Consider the following 15,932-nt stretch of genomic DNA (forward strand, 5'->3'; position numbering starts at 1 on the left):
AGCACAGGCTATGACCGCCCACAGCAAACAGATGCTCTCAACAATGGTAGAGACAGTAAATATTGGAGAGAGTGCAGTTGTTTTCTCTGCTGTTCAATCACAAGCTGCTGCACTAAAAACTGAATCTAAAAAGTCTATTGAACATGTAGCAGCTGAAAAACAAGTTGCAGTTCAAGAATCAAAAGCAGTGAAAATGACAGAGCAGTTTTCACAAGTAAAGATTTCTACTGAGGCGCATGTGGCAGTTGAGCAGACTGTGCAGGTGTCAAGGCAGGAAGTGAGGTCAGTAAAAGTTGAGAGCAGAGAAATAGAACTCAAGCAGGAAGTCTTTAAAGAGGAAATTGCCATATCAAGGCCAGAACAGAGGGAATACCCTGCCGTAGTGACCTCGCTTGAAGATGTATCTGTTGATGAAGAAAGTAAAGTAACTTTTTCCACTACTATAAAATATGTCACTACGGTAAACTGGTTTTTCAATGGACAATTAGTGAAGTCTGGCAAAGAGTTCAAGTGTTCAAAAGACACTGACACATACACATTGGTTATCAACAAAGTTGTGAAGGAGAAGCACCAAGGAGAGTATGTCTGTGAGGCTGAAAATGAAGCTGGCAAGATCACAACATCTTCAAGACTGACTGTGGTCTCAAGAGGTTTGGGAACTGGAAATTTGGATGTGTTCTTCATTCATTCATCCCAAAAACTAATCAATCACAGACAAACGTTTCATCCAAGATTGTCATCACACAAGATGCTAATTTCCACTTTGTTTTCAGTCTTTATTCCATAGCTCAGCATGAGTACCATTTTACAGCTGCTGGATGATACTAACACACTTTGTTTTGTCTCCTCTGTAGAACATGCTCTTGGCAAAATATATTCATACAATATACTATTATATTATATAATATTTGCTGTAAAGGTTGTGAAAACATATCCGTTTTCATAAATGCTCAGTATTTACTCACACATTAAATGAGTTGTTTCTATAGATAAGTAGAATTGCAGAAAGAACAAACCAACATTCTTCCTTATTAAACTAAAACATGCTACTTCAATATAATTTTGTAATTTTCCATGTGAATTAAAGTATTTTAGAAACAACTCATGAGAAATATTGTTATTTCTCCTTGACCAGGTAGAATTTAATTGGAATGCAAATTACATACACACAAGCATGCTTTCACGCTTTAAACTTTTCATTGCAGTATCTTCATATCTTTTCTTCTTTCTAGCCTGACTACTCGCCCCATGATAATCTCTTCATAATCTCTTGCAAGTTTTTCCTCCACAGCAACTCCTACTTTGTTTCCCATCATTGTACATTCCATCATTTAAGATAAATTATCTACTTAGCAAAATAAGCTAGTCAAACTTAATGTGTATTTGTTTTTCTTTCATTTTTTGTGTCTGCCACAGTTCCACCAGTTTTCAGGCAGAAAATCACCCCACTGGAGATTAATGTCGGCAGTCATGCAAAGTTTGAATGTGACATTGAAGATGCTCCAGATGTGACCTTCAGATGGTACCGATCTGACCTTGAGATCAAACAAAGTGAGAAGTACAGGATCCTCAGCCGCCACACCAGCTCTTCTTTGGAGATCCTGAATCCTGCCAAGGCTGACAGTGGTGAATACAGCTGTAAAGCAACAAATAAACACGGCGCTGCCAGATGTGAAGCCAAGCTCGTTGTCACAGGTAAGCTCCCAATGGGACTTTTTCTCTTGACACTATTTCTGTTTGAGAGAGAGAGAATTTTATATTTGCACTGTGCTTCACCATGATTCAGTGAGATGCAATGTGGAAGTAATTTCTTCATGAGCTGGATCTGGTGTCACGTTTGGCAAATATAAGGGTTGTCTGTTATGTGTTGTATTTGAGAAATATGACAGTTCTCTTTAATGTGGTGTTGTAATATTTGGTTAAACATTGACTGAATATTATGTTTTACCTGCTCTCCATAGAAATGTATCCTCCAATATTTGTATCAAAACCAGACCCTATGACTTTGTTCGTGGGCAAACAGGCCTCGTTCCAGTGTTCACTCACTGGGAGCCTGCCCATGGAGATAATATGGCACAAGGACAACATAGCCATTTCTTCAGAAGGGAACTATGTCATGAAAAGTGACAAAAACAAGTGTTCCCTTCTCATTAAAAGTCTACAAATGACTGACCAAGGAGTGTACCTTTGCAAAGCCTCCAACAGTGTTGGCACTGCTACCTTTACCACAAACCTCAATGTTATCAATAAGCCAAGTTTTGTTAAACCCATTGAAGCAGTTTCGATTGCTCTCAATGACTTGCTACGGCTGGAGTGCCAGGTGGACGAGGACAGTGGTGTCACGGTCACCTGGACAAGGGATGGCAAGAAGGTCCACCAGAGCATGGACTGTAAGCTATCCTTTGAAGACAAGGTTGCAGTCCTTGAAATACCCAAGTCTAAAATTAAGGACTCTGGGAAGTATATTTGCACAGCCACCAATGAGGCTGGCAGCTCAACCTGTGAGGCTGTGATAACAGTTCAAGGTAAGATCCTATAGGCGATGTACTCATAGAGATAGGGTCGTAGACTGGCTTACCATGAGTTTTCAGCCAACTGCAAGCTGTTGCTAACCTTTTGTACCGCTTATCTTTTGCTCTTTGTGTGTCTTTGTAATGTAAAGTTCTGTTGTGTCTTATTTCTGTGGTGTTGAATACTCTTTTCAGAGCCCCCTACTTTTACCAAAAAAATGGATCCAAAGCTCATATGGAAACAGGGTATAACTGCACGCTTACAGTGCACTGTGAAGGGATCAGCCGAGCTCCACATCCACTGGTTTTGGAATGAGAGAGAATTAAGTGATGGAGAAAAATACAAAATCTCTTTTAAGTCTGGAGTGGCTACTTTAGAGTTTCTTAATGTTCTGGTCAATGACAGTGGAAATTACACCTGTGAGGTGTCAAATAATGCGGGTACTGAGAGCTGCAGCACTGCTATATCTGTGAAAGGTATGTGAGTCATGGGTGAATGCAACACACTTCAGTAATTGGGACCTTGATATTTAACGGTGTTTATGCTTTTACACAGAGCCCCCATCCATTAGAAAAGAGTTGCAGGCAGTAGATACAGTAAAGGGAGCAGCTGCGCAGATGCAGTGTGAGATTACAGGAACAGCTCCCTTTGAGATCAGTTGGTTAAAAAACAAAAAAGTGATCTCTAGTGATAAAAAACACACTATAGTCTCTGAAGATAATCTGGCAAGGCTTGAGATCCAGACTTTTGAAAGCGCAGATGTTGGTGACTACCAATGTGTTATTTCTAACGATGTTGGAAAAGTTACAAGTAAAGCAGTAGCTAAACTCAAAGGTTTGTAAAAGAAAATTATATATTTTACATGAGAAAATTTTAGACATAAAGCAAAGTAATATGTTAATGTATTTTTGTAGAACCCCCAACGTTCACAAAGAGGGTTGAAAGTGCAACAGCTGTGTTGGGAAATCCAGTGAAATTACAAGGAACTTTAAAGGGCTCGGCTCCAATTGCAGTAAAATGGATGAAAGACTCAGAGATTCTGAGAGATGATGATCCAAATATTAAGATGGCATTTGAGAGCAATGTCGCAAGCTTGTCAATAACGTCAGTAGCCATTAGCCATGGTGGCAAGTATTTATGCCAAGCTGAAAATGAGGCTGGTCAAGCTAAATGTGAAGCCACCGTGACAGTGCAAGGTTAGACTGCTTTTGTCGTTAAGACACAGATTGTTAGAGTTGCTTTGATTTCTTATTTAAATCTCAAAATGTTTTATCTCAGAACCAGCTAGAATAATTGAACCTGCCGAGTCCATCAGTGTGACAGCAGGGGATTCAGCCACATTGGAGTGTACCATTTCAGGAAGCCCTGAACTTAAAGTGAAATGGTTGAAAGAGGGCAAAGAGATGATAAGTGGCCGTAAATATAAGATGACACTCAAGGACAATGTTGCCACCATGAAGATCCTTTCAGCAGACAGAGGAGACACCTCAGAATACAAGATGGAAGTGTCTAATAAAGTTGGAAAAGACCAGTGCACATTCTCAGTCACTGTGTTAGGTTAGTAATAGTAGTCGTAGTGCTTTTTGAAAATGGCTTTTTTTTTTTAAGTCAATTTCCGATTTGATATACTTTTATACTATTCTATACTTCTCTGACTTTATTCTGCATTTTGTCTTTGTCTCTTTAGTTTGTAAAATAGAACTGAAATGTTTATGTCTGGTTTTAGTACAGGGTAGAATGATTTAGCTGCATTCACCTTTCTTTCATCAACACCCAGATCGGATTATGCCACCAACTTTCACCAAGTCTCTTAAAAGAGTTGATGCAAACATTGGAAACAATGTTGCCATGGATTGTAAAGTGTCTGGCTCTCAGCCCATGACCATAACTTGGTTCAAAGATGATAAGGAAATTACTTCTGGAGCCAAATTCCAGTCAGAGTTTGTGGAAAGCACGGCGACTCTAAGAATTGTCCGGTTGGAAAAGCCAGACTCTGGAGTGTACAAATGTAAAGCCACAAATTCAGCTGGCTTCAAGGAAACTAGTGGAACTCTTTATGTCAAAGGTTATAAAGGCTTGGTTGTTATTTTTTTAATTTACCCTAGAAAAATACTGCTCTGATTTTAACATGAAATGCAAATATGTTTTTTATGACATCCAGAACCTCCGATGTTCACTGTAAAACCAGAGAACCAAGATGTCATACCAGGAACCACAATTTCACTCAAAGCAGCTTTCAGCGGAACAGCTCCTCTGGCTGTAAAATGGTTCAAAGAAGAAAAGGAGATTGTTTCTGGAGGCACTTATTTTATAAAGAAAGATGCCTCCTCGACTTCTCTGGAGCTTTCATCTGTTAAACCGAGTGACTCAGCAAAGTACACTTGCCAAGTCTCCAACGACGCAGGAAAAGTGGACTGCACTGCTGCCCTTTTTGTGAAAGGTGTCTGTTTTACAGATATACCATTCCACGTCATTCATGCATCATGATATACTAACAGATCTTCTGTGTCATCTTAAATCTTAACCTCTTTCTCAGAACCTCCTGTATTTGTGAGAAAACTAGAGGCAACCAAACTTATCACAAGCGGGAGCACTGCCAAGCTGGAATGCAAAGTGACAGGCAGCCCTGTTATTGGTTTTAAATGGTTCAAAGATGAGATGGAAATCAACTCTGGACCTAAATACACAATCACACTGAGTGATTCAGTGGCTTCTTTGGAAATTGTTGACTGCAAAGTGGAGGACAGTGGGGAATTTGTGTGTGTGGCCACCAATGAGGCTGGTAGTGACCGCAGCAGCAGCACTGTTACTGTGAAAGGTCAGTTTCGCGATGGATGCGGAAATGTCTAATCCACACCGTTATTGTCGCATTAATAGTAATACTTTACTTCTTGTAGAGCCACCAGTCTTCATTCGTAGTTTGGACTCCAAAGATGTGGTAAAAGGCTCGGAGATGACTTTAGAGGGTGAAGTCTCTGGTTCAGCTCCTTTCACTGTGTGCTTTTACAAGAATACAAAGCCGGTTAGAAATGACAAGAAACATAGGCTAACAGTGAAGGATGGTCTGGTAGCTCTACAGGTTCTCACTGTAGAAACTGGAGATGTTGGCTCCTATCAGTGTACTGTAGAGAATGAAGTCGGCAAGGCTTCATGTGATTGCCAAGTTACACTAAAAGGTAGGTTTGTAAACGTGAGGCTTCAGGGTATAAAAAATGTGGACTTTTGCTGATTAAGTCATTGGTTTCAGTTTACACTACTATGATTTCAAGTAATGTAGCTGTACAATTGTTTCTTCGCAGAACCACCAACGTTTGTCCGCAAACTGGAGAATCTCAGCTCATTAGTTGGTAGTAATGTGTCTCTGCAGTGCTCTGTGAAGGGTTCTGAGCCAATTTCAGTGACCTGGCTGAAAGATAGTCACGAACTAAAAGAGTCTGAAAACATTCATTTTACGTATGACAATGGGACCGCTCTACTGGACATTACCAATCTTCAGAGCCAACACGGGGGAAAATTCTCTTGTCAGGCACAGAATCAGGCTGGGAGCCAGACATGCTCAGCGGTGCTAACTGTTAAAGGTTGGTTAAGGTTCATTTTGATAACTAGATGTAGTGTTGAGTTGTTTGTTGACTGTGACTGCGATTTGAGATGAGAGGTAACAACTGTGTTTTAATCGCAGAGCCTGCAAAGATAACAGAGGAAGCCAAGTCCATCAGTGTAACTCAGGGCGATCCAGCCACTCTTGAGGTCAGGTTCTCAGGCACAAAGCCACTAAAGACTCGCTGGCTAAAGTCAGGCAAAGAGTTGACCTCTGTGGCGAAATATAAAGTCCACAACACTGACACAAGCTCTGTTCTGAAGATTATGAAAACTGAAAAGAGTGACGGTGGAGAATATAGTTTTGAGGTTTCAAATGATGCAGGTCACAGCTCTTGTGAGGCCTCTCTGACAATCCTAGGTCAGTGCACATAAATTGTGATTTTTAAAATAGGTGTCATACCATTTAGTATTTAAATTTTCACGTTTTTATGTTAGATCAAATTATCCCTCCATCGTTTACGAGAAAACTGAAGCAGATTGAAGGTATTAAAGGATCTTTTGCTCATATGGAGTGCCTTGTCTCTGGATCGCTGCCTATTACAATACAGTGGTTTAAAGATGATAGTGAGGTACTATCAGGCGAGAGACAAAAATGCACATTCTTTGAGAATGTGGCCTTCCTGGAAATCTCCAATCTTGACTCTAAAGACTGTGGCAACTACACCTGTATTGCTAAGAACAAAGCTGGGACTGTGCAGTGCTCTGCTGTCTTATTTGTAAAAGGTTTGTCTATACGTTTTCATCCGTATATGTGAAATAACCTTATGGACTAAAATATCTTAAATTTTTTCTGGCAGAACCACCATCTATTCTCGAAAAGCCTGAATCTCTGAATGTATTGCCGGGATCAAAAGTCCAGTTTAACATTCTGGTCTCAGGCACAGCACCGCTAACCATTAAGTGGTTTAAGAATAATAAGGAGATTGTGTCCAGTCTTGACTGCTCTGTTGTTAAGGACAACACATCCAGCTCTCTGGAGCTATTTTTTGCCAAAACAACAGACTCTGGAGAATATGTTTGTGAAGTACAGAATGATGTAGGGTCAACATCTTGCCAGGCAACTTTATTTGTCAAAGGTATGCTTCTTTTATTTAGAATATTGTTTCTTCATTATACAAGTGTATTGAGATGGACCAGAGCTTACTATTATTTCATGTCATTCCTCAGAGCCACCAAAATTCACCCGTACCCCAGCCCGCTTGTCTGTAGTCCGACCTGGTCAGAGTAAAATGTTTGAGTGCCAGGTAACTGGCACACCTGAAATCGACATCTACTGGTTCAGAGAGGGCTCTGAGATCAGCCCAAGTAATAGGTACAAGATAGCCTTTGTTAACTCTGTAGCCATTTTGGAGATCAGTGGCACAGACATGAAAGACAGTGGTCTTTACTATTGTGAAGCTCGAAATGAGGCAGGCAGCGAGAGCTGCAGCATGGAGCTCAAAGTGAAAGGTTAGTCCTACCATTGAAACAATTCACAAAGAAGATTGTGTTCAGTTTGTCATCTCTGAAATTCAGAGTGAAGACATAGACATTTAGCTGACATAATGTTGTCTGTTTTGTCCCAGAACCACCTAGTTTTATCAAGGAGTTGGCTCCAGCTGATATCGTGAAAGGGTCCACTGCTGGTTTTCAATGTCAAGTTGCAGGGACTCCTCCATTTCAGATTTCATGGCATAAAGATGCAAAGGAGATGAAACCCAGTTCAAAACACAACTTCTCTCAGGCAAATGAGATAATGGGTCTAGATGTGCACAAATGTGACTCAGTAGATATTGGTGAATACCAGTGTACAGTTTCTAATGAAGTGGGGAGCTGTACTTGTAAGACTACACTTAAACTTAAAGGTTAGTGTCAGATTGGAAATTTGTGTGTTTTAAATCATTTGCTTTATTTATATCATGTGATGGTTTTCCAGAACCACCAACATTCACTAAAAAGGTTGAAGACACAACAACTATTCTGGGTAAAATGGCCCAGTTTCAGTGCACTGTGGCAGGATCTCCCTCACTTTCTGTTCAATGGCAGAAAGATGAAAACTGGATTTTGGAGGACCCCAAAATTGAGAGAACCTTTCAGAACAATATGGCCACTCTGAGAATCGCTGCCTGTGAAGCTAGTCACAGGGGGAGGTACACCTGCCAGGTGGTTAATGATGCTGGTCAGGACAAATGCTTTGCAAACCTGACTGTGCAAGGTATAGTTGAGCACATTTCGTGAGTTCAAAGTAGTTTGATGTAGATTCCTGAGGTGATTTCATTTGCTTCATAGAGCCGCCTAGAATCACAGAGAAACCCGAGGTGATTAAGGTTTCAGTGGGAGATCCGGTGAGCCTGGACTGTAAGGTCGAAGGCTCCCCTGAACTTAAAATCAAATGGATCAAAGATGGGAAAGAGCTTCAGTCAATCAGGCAACACAAGATCTCTTTTGAAAACAACATTAGCAGCCTCAAAGTCCAGGCTGCTCAGAAAGAGGACCAAGGAGAGTATGTCTTTGAAGTAGCGAACCACATCAGCAGCTGCACTTGTAAAATCAAAGTCATTGTGCTAGGTCAGTGTAAAGAGCACAGTCTTTTTTTATTATTATTATTGTTATTATGCATTTATAAACCTTTTCGAGTGATCTTTTTTTGATTTTCTCGGTAATAGATCAAGTAATCGCTCCAAGCTTCATCAAACCTCTTGTCGACATGCAGGAGATTTTGGGTTCTTTTGTACAGATATACTGCAAGATATCTGGTTCATTGCCTATTTCAGTGGAATGGCATAAAGACGGGAGCAAAATCACGAGTGGCGTCAAACATAAACTTATTCAGCAGGACAATTCGGTGTCTGTTGAAATCGAGCAGTTAGAGCAAACTGACGCAGGATCATACTCTTGCAAGCTGACCAATGCTGCTGGAAGCTGCCAGTGCAGTGGCTCTCTCATGGTCAAAGGTTAGAAACGCCTCTTAATGCAATATACAGTGGCTTCAGAAAGTTTATAGACCTAGAGCTTTTTACATAAAAAATAGAAATAGAAGAAATTATAAATGTATTAATGACTTAACTATTAAAACCCTGAAGTCTGCAGAATCATTCTATTGTTTGTCAGACCTCAACATATTAACATGAAAGCTTCCTGAACCCACTGTAAATGTAATGTCTTCAAAGGTAAAGGTGAGTATATCTTTAACTTCCACCATCTTGTCTTCAGAGCCTCCAAGCTTTGTAACTCCACTTGAATCGCAATCAGCGCTACCCAATGCCAAAGTCCGCTTCAAGGGCATTTTTAAAGGAACACCCCCTTTCACAATGAAATGGTTCAAAGACGACAAAGAGCTCATGACTGGACCCAGTTGTTTTACTGGCCTCGAGGGCCTCTCTTGTTTCTTAGAGCTCTATTCAGTGGGGGTCTCCCAGAGCGGAGTTTACTCTTGTCAAGTCAGCAACGACGCTGGCTCTGCACGCTGTAGTGCAGACTTGACTGTCAAAGGTTTGATAAGCATTTCCATCATCCCAGACCATTGTGGCTTTTCATCTCTCATTTTTATTGCTATTTAAAGTAGCTTCATTTTGTATTTAGCATTGTAGCAGCTTATTGTTATATGTTTTTGTTGCTAGTGAAATACTTGCGTTTTCATCGCCATTTTGTCTTTGCTCTTAACTTTGTTGCCATCACATCATCGCCACCTCATATGCTCTTAACAATGAGTGTCGTCTTGTGTATGTCCTTTCTTTCTTATGTCTACTAACATATATGTATGCACTTTGGCTTTCCAGAACCGCCAGAGTTTGTGCTGAAACTCCCTGCCAACAAATGCGTGAAGCAGGGCGAGCCGCTCCGTTTGGAGTGCAAAGTCAGTGGCACAGCTCCTCTCAAAGTGACCTGGTACAAGCAGGACACCAGGCTCACAGACGGGGGAAACTACCGGACAACGTTTGCCGATTCGGTGGCAGTGCTGGAGCTGCACACAACGAACTCTGATGATGACGGAGTTTACACGTGTGAAGCACAGAATGATGCTGGCAGTGCGAGCTGCAGCACCACTCTAACCGTTAAAGGTCAGCCTCACTGTAGACTGCTTACACCATGACCCTCTTGATGCGCTGGCTAATACTGAGCTGTCTTAGGCAAGGCGCGGCAAGCTGACATCTGTAACCCCACGACTAATGGCACAACCCTCTAACTTCATACCATTGCCTAACCTTTGAGTAGACAGAGACTGCAAAAATGCTAGACTTCATTATCCATTCACAAAATAATTCTTAATATTTTTTTTTTCCATTTTTTATCCCTTTTAATACTTTCACACTTACGTTTTAACTCACCACCACAAATCTTTATTATTTTCAACACACACCATTCCATTTGATCCCATATCAATGAAACAGAAACTATAATACTGCACTTGATCCAAATGTTTTGAATGATTTGTTTACCTTTTCTCTCTCAATTTATTTGTAAAACCTTATTTGTTAAGAACACAAGCATTCTTCTAGCAATAGAAAGCAGTAATCTGACTTAACAAATTGATGTCACCAAATGTTTTTATTATTATTTTTTTTTTTTTTCAATTATTTATCATAGAGAATATTTCCAGAATAGGTTTTGTCCAAATTAATTCCACTTAGTCTTGAAGATTTGGCTTTACAATTTTGCCCAGTGGTTATTGGTGTCAGCTTGAAAACCCAAGTTTTAGATTTTGACCGTCACCGTTATGTGCCTAACAGATTGTTGATCTTTCTGTAGAGCCCCCATACTTTGTAAAAGTGCCCAAGCCCGTGGAGGGTCTGAAGGGTAAGGACGTGAGTCTGTACTGCGAGCTGAGTGGTACAGCTCCGTTTCAAATCACCTGGTTCAAAGACAGGAAGCCTTTGATGGAGAGCAGGAAGTACAAGATGCTGAGCGAGGGTAGCTCTGCAACTTTGCATGTGATTGGAATAGAGTCGTCTGATGCTGGCGAATACGAGTGCAAAGCATCGAATAATGTAGGAAGTGACACCTGCCAGACATCAGTTAAACTGAGAGGTCAGTTCAAATTGGTGTGCATCAGCTCAATCAGTGAAATTACTTGCCACCTTGCTGACTTTGCATTTTGCTCTCTTCAGAGCCACCATCATTTGTGAAGAAACTGTCAAACTTGACAGTGATACTGGGAGAGGAGGTGACCCTAGAGGCCACTGTTAAAGGCTCTGAGCCCATTACTGTGTCCTGGCTTCAGGACAAGGACGTTCTCAGGGACAGTGACAACCAGAAAATCACCTTTGAGAACAACCAGGTCGCTCTTAAAGTCTTTAAGGCCAATGCATCTACGGCCGGCAAATACACCTGTCAACTCAGAAATGATGCTGGGAGTGTGGAGTGTTTCGCTAACTTGACTGTCCTAGGTTTGTAACCAAATAATTCTCTCTCTCTTGCAGTTCTTCCACTCTTCTTTTGCAGGTCTAATTTGAACGTGCTCTGCTCCTTGTCTTGTTCACAGAACCAGCTAAGATAGTGGATAAGCCTGATGCACTGAGTGTGACGGCTGGCGATATAGCCGCCCTAGAGGTCAAAGTGTGCGGAAGTCCAGAACTCAAACCGAAATGGTTTAAGGATGGTGTTGAGTTGGCCTCTGGCAGAAAATACAGAATCTCATTTTCTCGGATGATTTCCTGCCTGAATGTGCTCTCTACAGAGAAATTGGACTCTGGAGAATATACTTTTGAGGTTATAAATGAGGTTGGGAAGGACCTCAGTAAGATAAATCTCACAGTCTTAGGTTGGTCCCTTCTTTTTCTCATAGTTTGATGAGTAGGGCTGGGTATTATTTGGAATCTTGACTTATGAAGTCAAAATTTCAAAAACATCTGCCTCATGAATCAATTTACTAACATCTTAAGTGAATGTTTGGGCTTTTGTGAAGTGATCTAATTGGGTTGTGATACCCAGCTCTATTGCCAGTAGAGTAGCATCCTCACTTTTGCCCCAGCACTCTGCTAATTTACCGTTTCCCCCCGAACAGATAAGCTCATTCCTCCCACCTTTACGAGGAAGTTGAAGGATTGTAACATGGTGGTGGGCACAGCCGGAGAAATGGAGTGCAAAGTGTCGGGCTCTTCGCCGATCACTGTCACTTGGTATCACGACGGTGAAGAGATTCAGAGCGGGCCAAACTATGAGATCTCATTCACAGACAACAACTGCAGCCTCAAAGTGCCCACTCTTAAGCTGACCGACTCTGGCACTTACAAATGCAAAGCTGTCAACAAGGCTGGCTCCTGTGAGACCACTGCCACACTGGTGGTAAAAGGTATGTCCTGCTGAAGTAATACAAGTATAGTGCTACCAATCTTTACTTGATACTTTAATGAGGACTGTCGCTATTTATTGCTTATTATTGGTTCACAATTACCAATTCAAGAATGAATATGTAATCTCTCTACCAGAGGTGGGTAGAGAAGCTGAAACATTTACTCAACTACTACTACTACAAAAAAGGGAGAAATATGTACTTGGGTCCAATGCCACATTGTTTAGAGCACAAACGGTATTGGTCACATTTATATAGCGCCTTTCTACCTGCTTTAGGCACTCAAAGCGCTTTATGTCAAGGAACCAGTCACCCATTCACACTCGCATTCACAGACCAGTGTACGCAGAGGCAAGGTGGGTGAAGCGTCTTGCCCAAGGACACAATGACAGTGTGCACCTGCAGGATTCGAACCGCCGATCCTCCAATCACAATATGAACCGCTCTACTCTCTGTGCCACCAAAACGTAGCTAAATGGTTCAAATGTGTATTTATGTTGAATTGTTTTTGCACAATAATCACCAAAGCAAATGGTGTCTCACTTTGCCCTGCTCTTCCCTATAAGCACACTTAAAGTTGTTTACATGCTATTATAAAAAGCATGATAATAGCTACCCAAGGTCAAGCAAATGCCGTAAAATAATTACATTTAAAAATACAATTTCTTCAAAAAGTTACTCCAAGATGTGATTGAGTAATTGTAAATGTTCACTACCCACCTCTGCTACTGCTGCAGCAACTTGTTCGCAGTTGTCATTTCTTGTTTATATTTTGTTGCTTCATTGGTTCTCAAAATGTATTGCTAAAAGTTTGCAGAATCTAGAAAGATTTATATTTTTGTCCCTCCGGAGTTAGTCCTCATAAAGCCATGGTTTAGTCCTCGTATAGTCACAGTAGTCTAGTGATAACTGAAAAGCCAATGATTTTTCAACGGTACTTAGTGTGAGAACCATTTCTGAACTTCATATAATGTAAATTAAAAAAGTATGCTTTTATGATCTACGATTAACATGTTGAAAACATGCAGCAGATGCAGCAGAAGCAGCAGAAGCACATAAATGAATACGAGTTCTTAAAAATATCCATGTAACTAGGGCCTAAGGAGCTATAAAGTTGGTGTGTTCCACTTAAACGGCTATTTTTACTATCTTACGCAATTTACACATTGGCACCTCTTGGTCAGCTGACATTCCCAAAGGGCGACTGCTGAATCTTTTAATGTACGTTAAATGTTTGTATGTGAGTCCAAAGCGTACATTTGTCATGTTTTATACGTATATCTGGGCCTAGCAAAGCCTGAGAAATTTTGCAGCCACTTGCTTCATATCAAGATAGTGTTTCTTGAGCTCGGATTCATCCTCATAACCACCTCCAGATATAGAAGTGAAATCTCTCTCGCCCCTCCCTTGTACTGGCAGCCCTGAAATCTGATACGTTTGCACGTTTAATCTTTTTATATTTAGAGCCTCCATCCTTCGTGGTGCCGCCCCAGCCAGTGGAAGCCATGCCCGGCTCCACTGTCACTTTCTCAGCCATGGTGAAGGGCAGTGCTCCCCTCAAACTGAAATGGTTTAGAGGAACAAAGGAGATTGTTTCCGGGCGAACTTGCAACTTTTACCTGAAGGACAGCCAGGCCCTTTTGGAGCTCTACAATGTGGACAAATCCCACGGCGGGGAGTACACCTGCCAGCTCAGCAATGAGGCAGGGTCCGAGAGCTGCCCGGTCAACCTCATGGTCAAAGGTTAGTCATGCAATACGCGGACTTAAACGGAATTAAAACTGACTCGAGGTATTTCAAGCAGCGCTGTGTCGATTTTAATCGCATGTGTTTGCTAATGAAATGACTCTGGAAGATTTAAATGGTCAAGTGATATGGGAATCTCACTGTGGTTTTTAGGAATGCTGCATAGTCGCTTAAGTTAGCACTTTTATGCTACATGTTTATCTGCTTTTACAACAGTGTGTTTGACTTTTTACTGAAACCACAACATACATTATAGATTACAAATACTCTGGCTGACAACTGAAAAACATGCTTCCTCTTTTTGTGATTAAACACTTTTTTTCTTTGTTCAGTTTAATTTAAGAAGTACAGTTTTGTGATTTGTAATCTTTTTTTTTTCTTTCAAGTATTGCTGTACCTTGTAATCCTTGCATGTTTCCCTTCTAAATTTAAAACTTTAATAGTGTTAGGCTGTGGACATAAAAAGCGGATACTGCTGCTGGCTAAGCAATTATATTTCAGGGGCTGGGAATTTAAATGACGCAAGTGACAGTCCAGTAACTATGCAGGAGGGTTAAAGAGATACGTACTGTCTGTGCTTTCAAGTTACTTTTCGCAAAGAGATTTGTCCTAAAAAGTCACATTTTCTCAAGCATAGATGAGAATATATATACGCAACACTTGTTTTAAAGCCTTTTCTCACTGGAATTTTATGGCTGGTATAGTTACCCTATTTGCACAAAACAAATGTGTTATGAGATAGGGTCATTTTATTATTAACTGAAATTTTGTAAGTAAATGCTTTATGATCATTTGGAAGTAGGCAGATCTCGTAGTGACTCTATATGCGCTCAATTCTATTCTGGCAATTAAGTATACAAAATTTTTTGGACTTAATTGCTAGAATAGAATAGAATAGACGAACTTTATTGTCTACCATGCAGTGATTGCAGAAATTTGCCTTTGGCTTGCTCACACAGTCAAATACATTTACCCAGCAAATATAATGAAAATACATAATACATTGAAGTCCATTATAAAATCTGTTCATTGCAGACACAGCAGCAGCAGATTCACTTCATCAAAAGAAAGGGAACGGAACAGACTGAGCGACATTAGGGGGTTACAACCACGAATATCACTGTGATTTAAATCAAACTCTTAAATGACATTCCACTCTTTGCCTGAGATGGGAGTGCCCATGGGTTTCTTACTTCTTGGAGGTGACAAGACAGAATCTGTCTGATCTTATGTCCTGTAATATGCCTTTGTCACTTTTTGGCTTTTCTTGATGTGGCATAAAGCTGTCAAGTACCTGTTGGAAATACAGCGCGGCCAACCTTTAAACTCTTCTGTCTTAGACTTTACTTGTTGTTTGTTTTTGTTCTTGTTTAGTTTTTAAAAGAAGATAATAACTTTTCTTTGGGGCAATGAAATGATTGGATGTTCCTCTTTCAGAGCCCGCGGCCTTCGTGAAGAGGCTGAAGGATGTGTCTGTGGAAAAGGGCAAGCCGCTGTCTCTAGAGTGCACCTACACCGGCACACCAAAGATCACAGTGAGCTGGCACAAAGATGGCCAGCAGATCTTTGCCTCCTACAAATACAACATCACCACCACGGAGAGCTCCTGCATCCTGGAGTGTCTCAGCACAGATGACAAGGAGGCCGCGGGCAAATACACCTGCGAAGTGTCCAACGACGCAGGCAAGGACGCGTGCCACGCCAACGTGTCCATCCTCGGTGAGTGCATAAGTCTTTATTTAAGGCTTTTGGGAAAATAGATAATAACCACTTCTAAACCCTCATGAAAGGGACTCTGATAAAT

General features: G+C 40.9%; 1 protein-coding gene across 1 annotated transcript in view; it reads left to right on the forward strand.

The window, feature by feature from the left end:
- ttn.2 (titin, tandem duplicate 2) overlaps positions 1-15,932 on the forward strand; it is a 197,167-nt gene that overhangs the window by 47,553 nt on the left and 133,682 nt on the right. Inside the window, exons 38-64 of the mRNA XM_079562796.1 lie at positions 1,417-1,695; positions 1,962-2,525; positions 2,706-2,987; positions 3,067-3,345; positions 3,426-3,707; positions 3,790-4,068; positions 4,289-4,576; positions 4,673-4,951; positions 5,048-5,329; positions 5,409-5,687; positions 5,811-6,089; positions 6,191-6,469; positions 6,547-6,834; positions 6,909-7,187; positions 7,279-7,560; positions 7,677-7,955; positions 8,027-8,305; positions 8,380-8,658; positions 8,757-9,044; positions 9,304-9,582; positions 9,870-10,151; positions 10,840-11,118; positions 11,199-11,477; positions 11,573-11,851; positions 12,095-12,382; positions 13,847-14,125; positions 15,566-15,847. Of these exons, the coding sequence (XP_079418922.1) occupies positions 1,417-1,695; positions 1,962-2,525; positions 2,706-2,987; positions 3,067-3,345; positions 3,426-3,707; positions 3,790-4,068; positions 4,289-4,576; positions 4,673-4,951; positions 5,048-5,329; positions 5,409-5,687; positions 5,811-6,089; positions 6,191-6,469; positions 6,547-6,834; positions 6,909-7,187; positions 7,279-7,560; positions 7,677-7,955; positions 8,027-8,305; positions 8,380-8,658; positions 8,757-9,044; positions 9,304-9,582; positions 9,870-10,151; positions 10,840-11,118; positions 11,199-11,477; positions 11,573-11,851; positions 12,095-12,382; positions 13,847-14,125; positions 15,566-15,847 (7,872 nt within the window). The remainder of the gene's footprint in view (positions 1-1,416; positions 1,696-1,961; positions 2,526-2,705; positions 2,988-3,066; positions 3,346-3,425; positions 3,708-3,789; positions 4,069-4,288; positions 4,577-4,672; positions 4,952-5,047; positions 5,330-5,408; positions 5,688-5,810; positions 6,090-6,190; positions 6,470-6,546; positions 6,835-6,908; positions 7,188-7,278; positions 7,561-7,676; positions 7,956-8,026; positions 8,306-8,379; positions 8,659-8,756; positions 9,045-9,303; positions 9,583-9,869; positions 10,152-10,839; positions 11,119-11,198; positions 11,478-11,572; positions 11,852-12,094; positions 12,383-13,846; positions 14,126-15,565; positions 15,848-15,932) is intronic.

This window comes from Gobius niger (genome assembly GCF_951799975.1).
Source record: "Gobius niger genome assembly, chromosome: 9".
Taxonomy (NCBI): domain Eukaryota; kingdom Metazoa; phylum Chordata; class Actinopteri; order Gobiiformes; family Gobiidae; genus Gobius; species Gobius niger.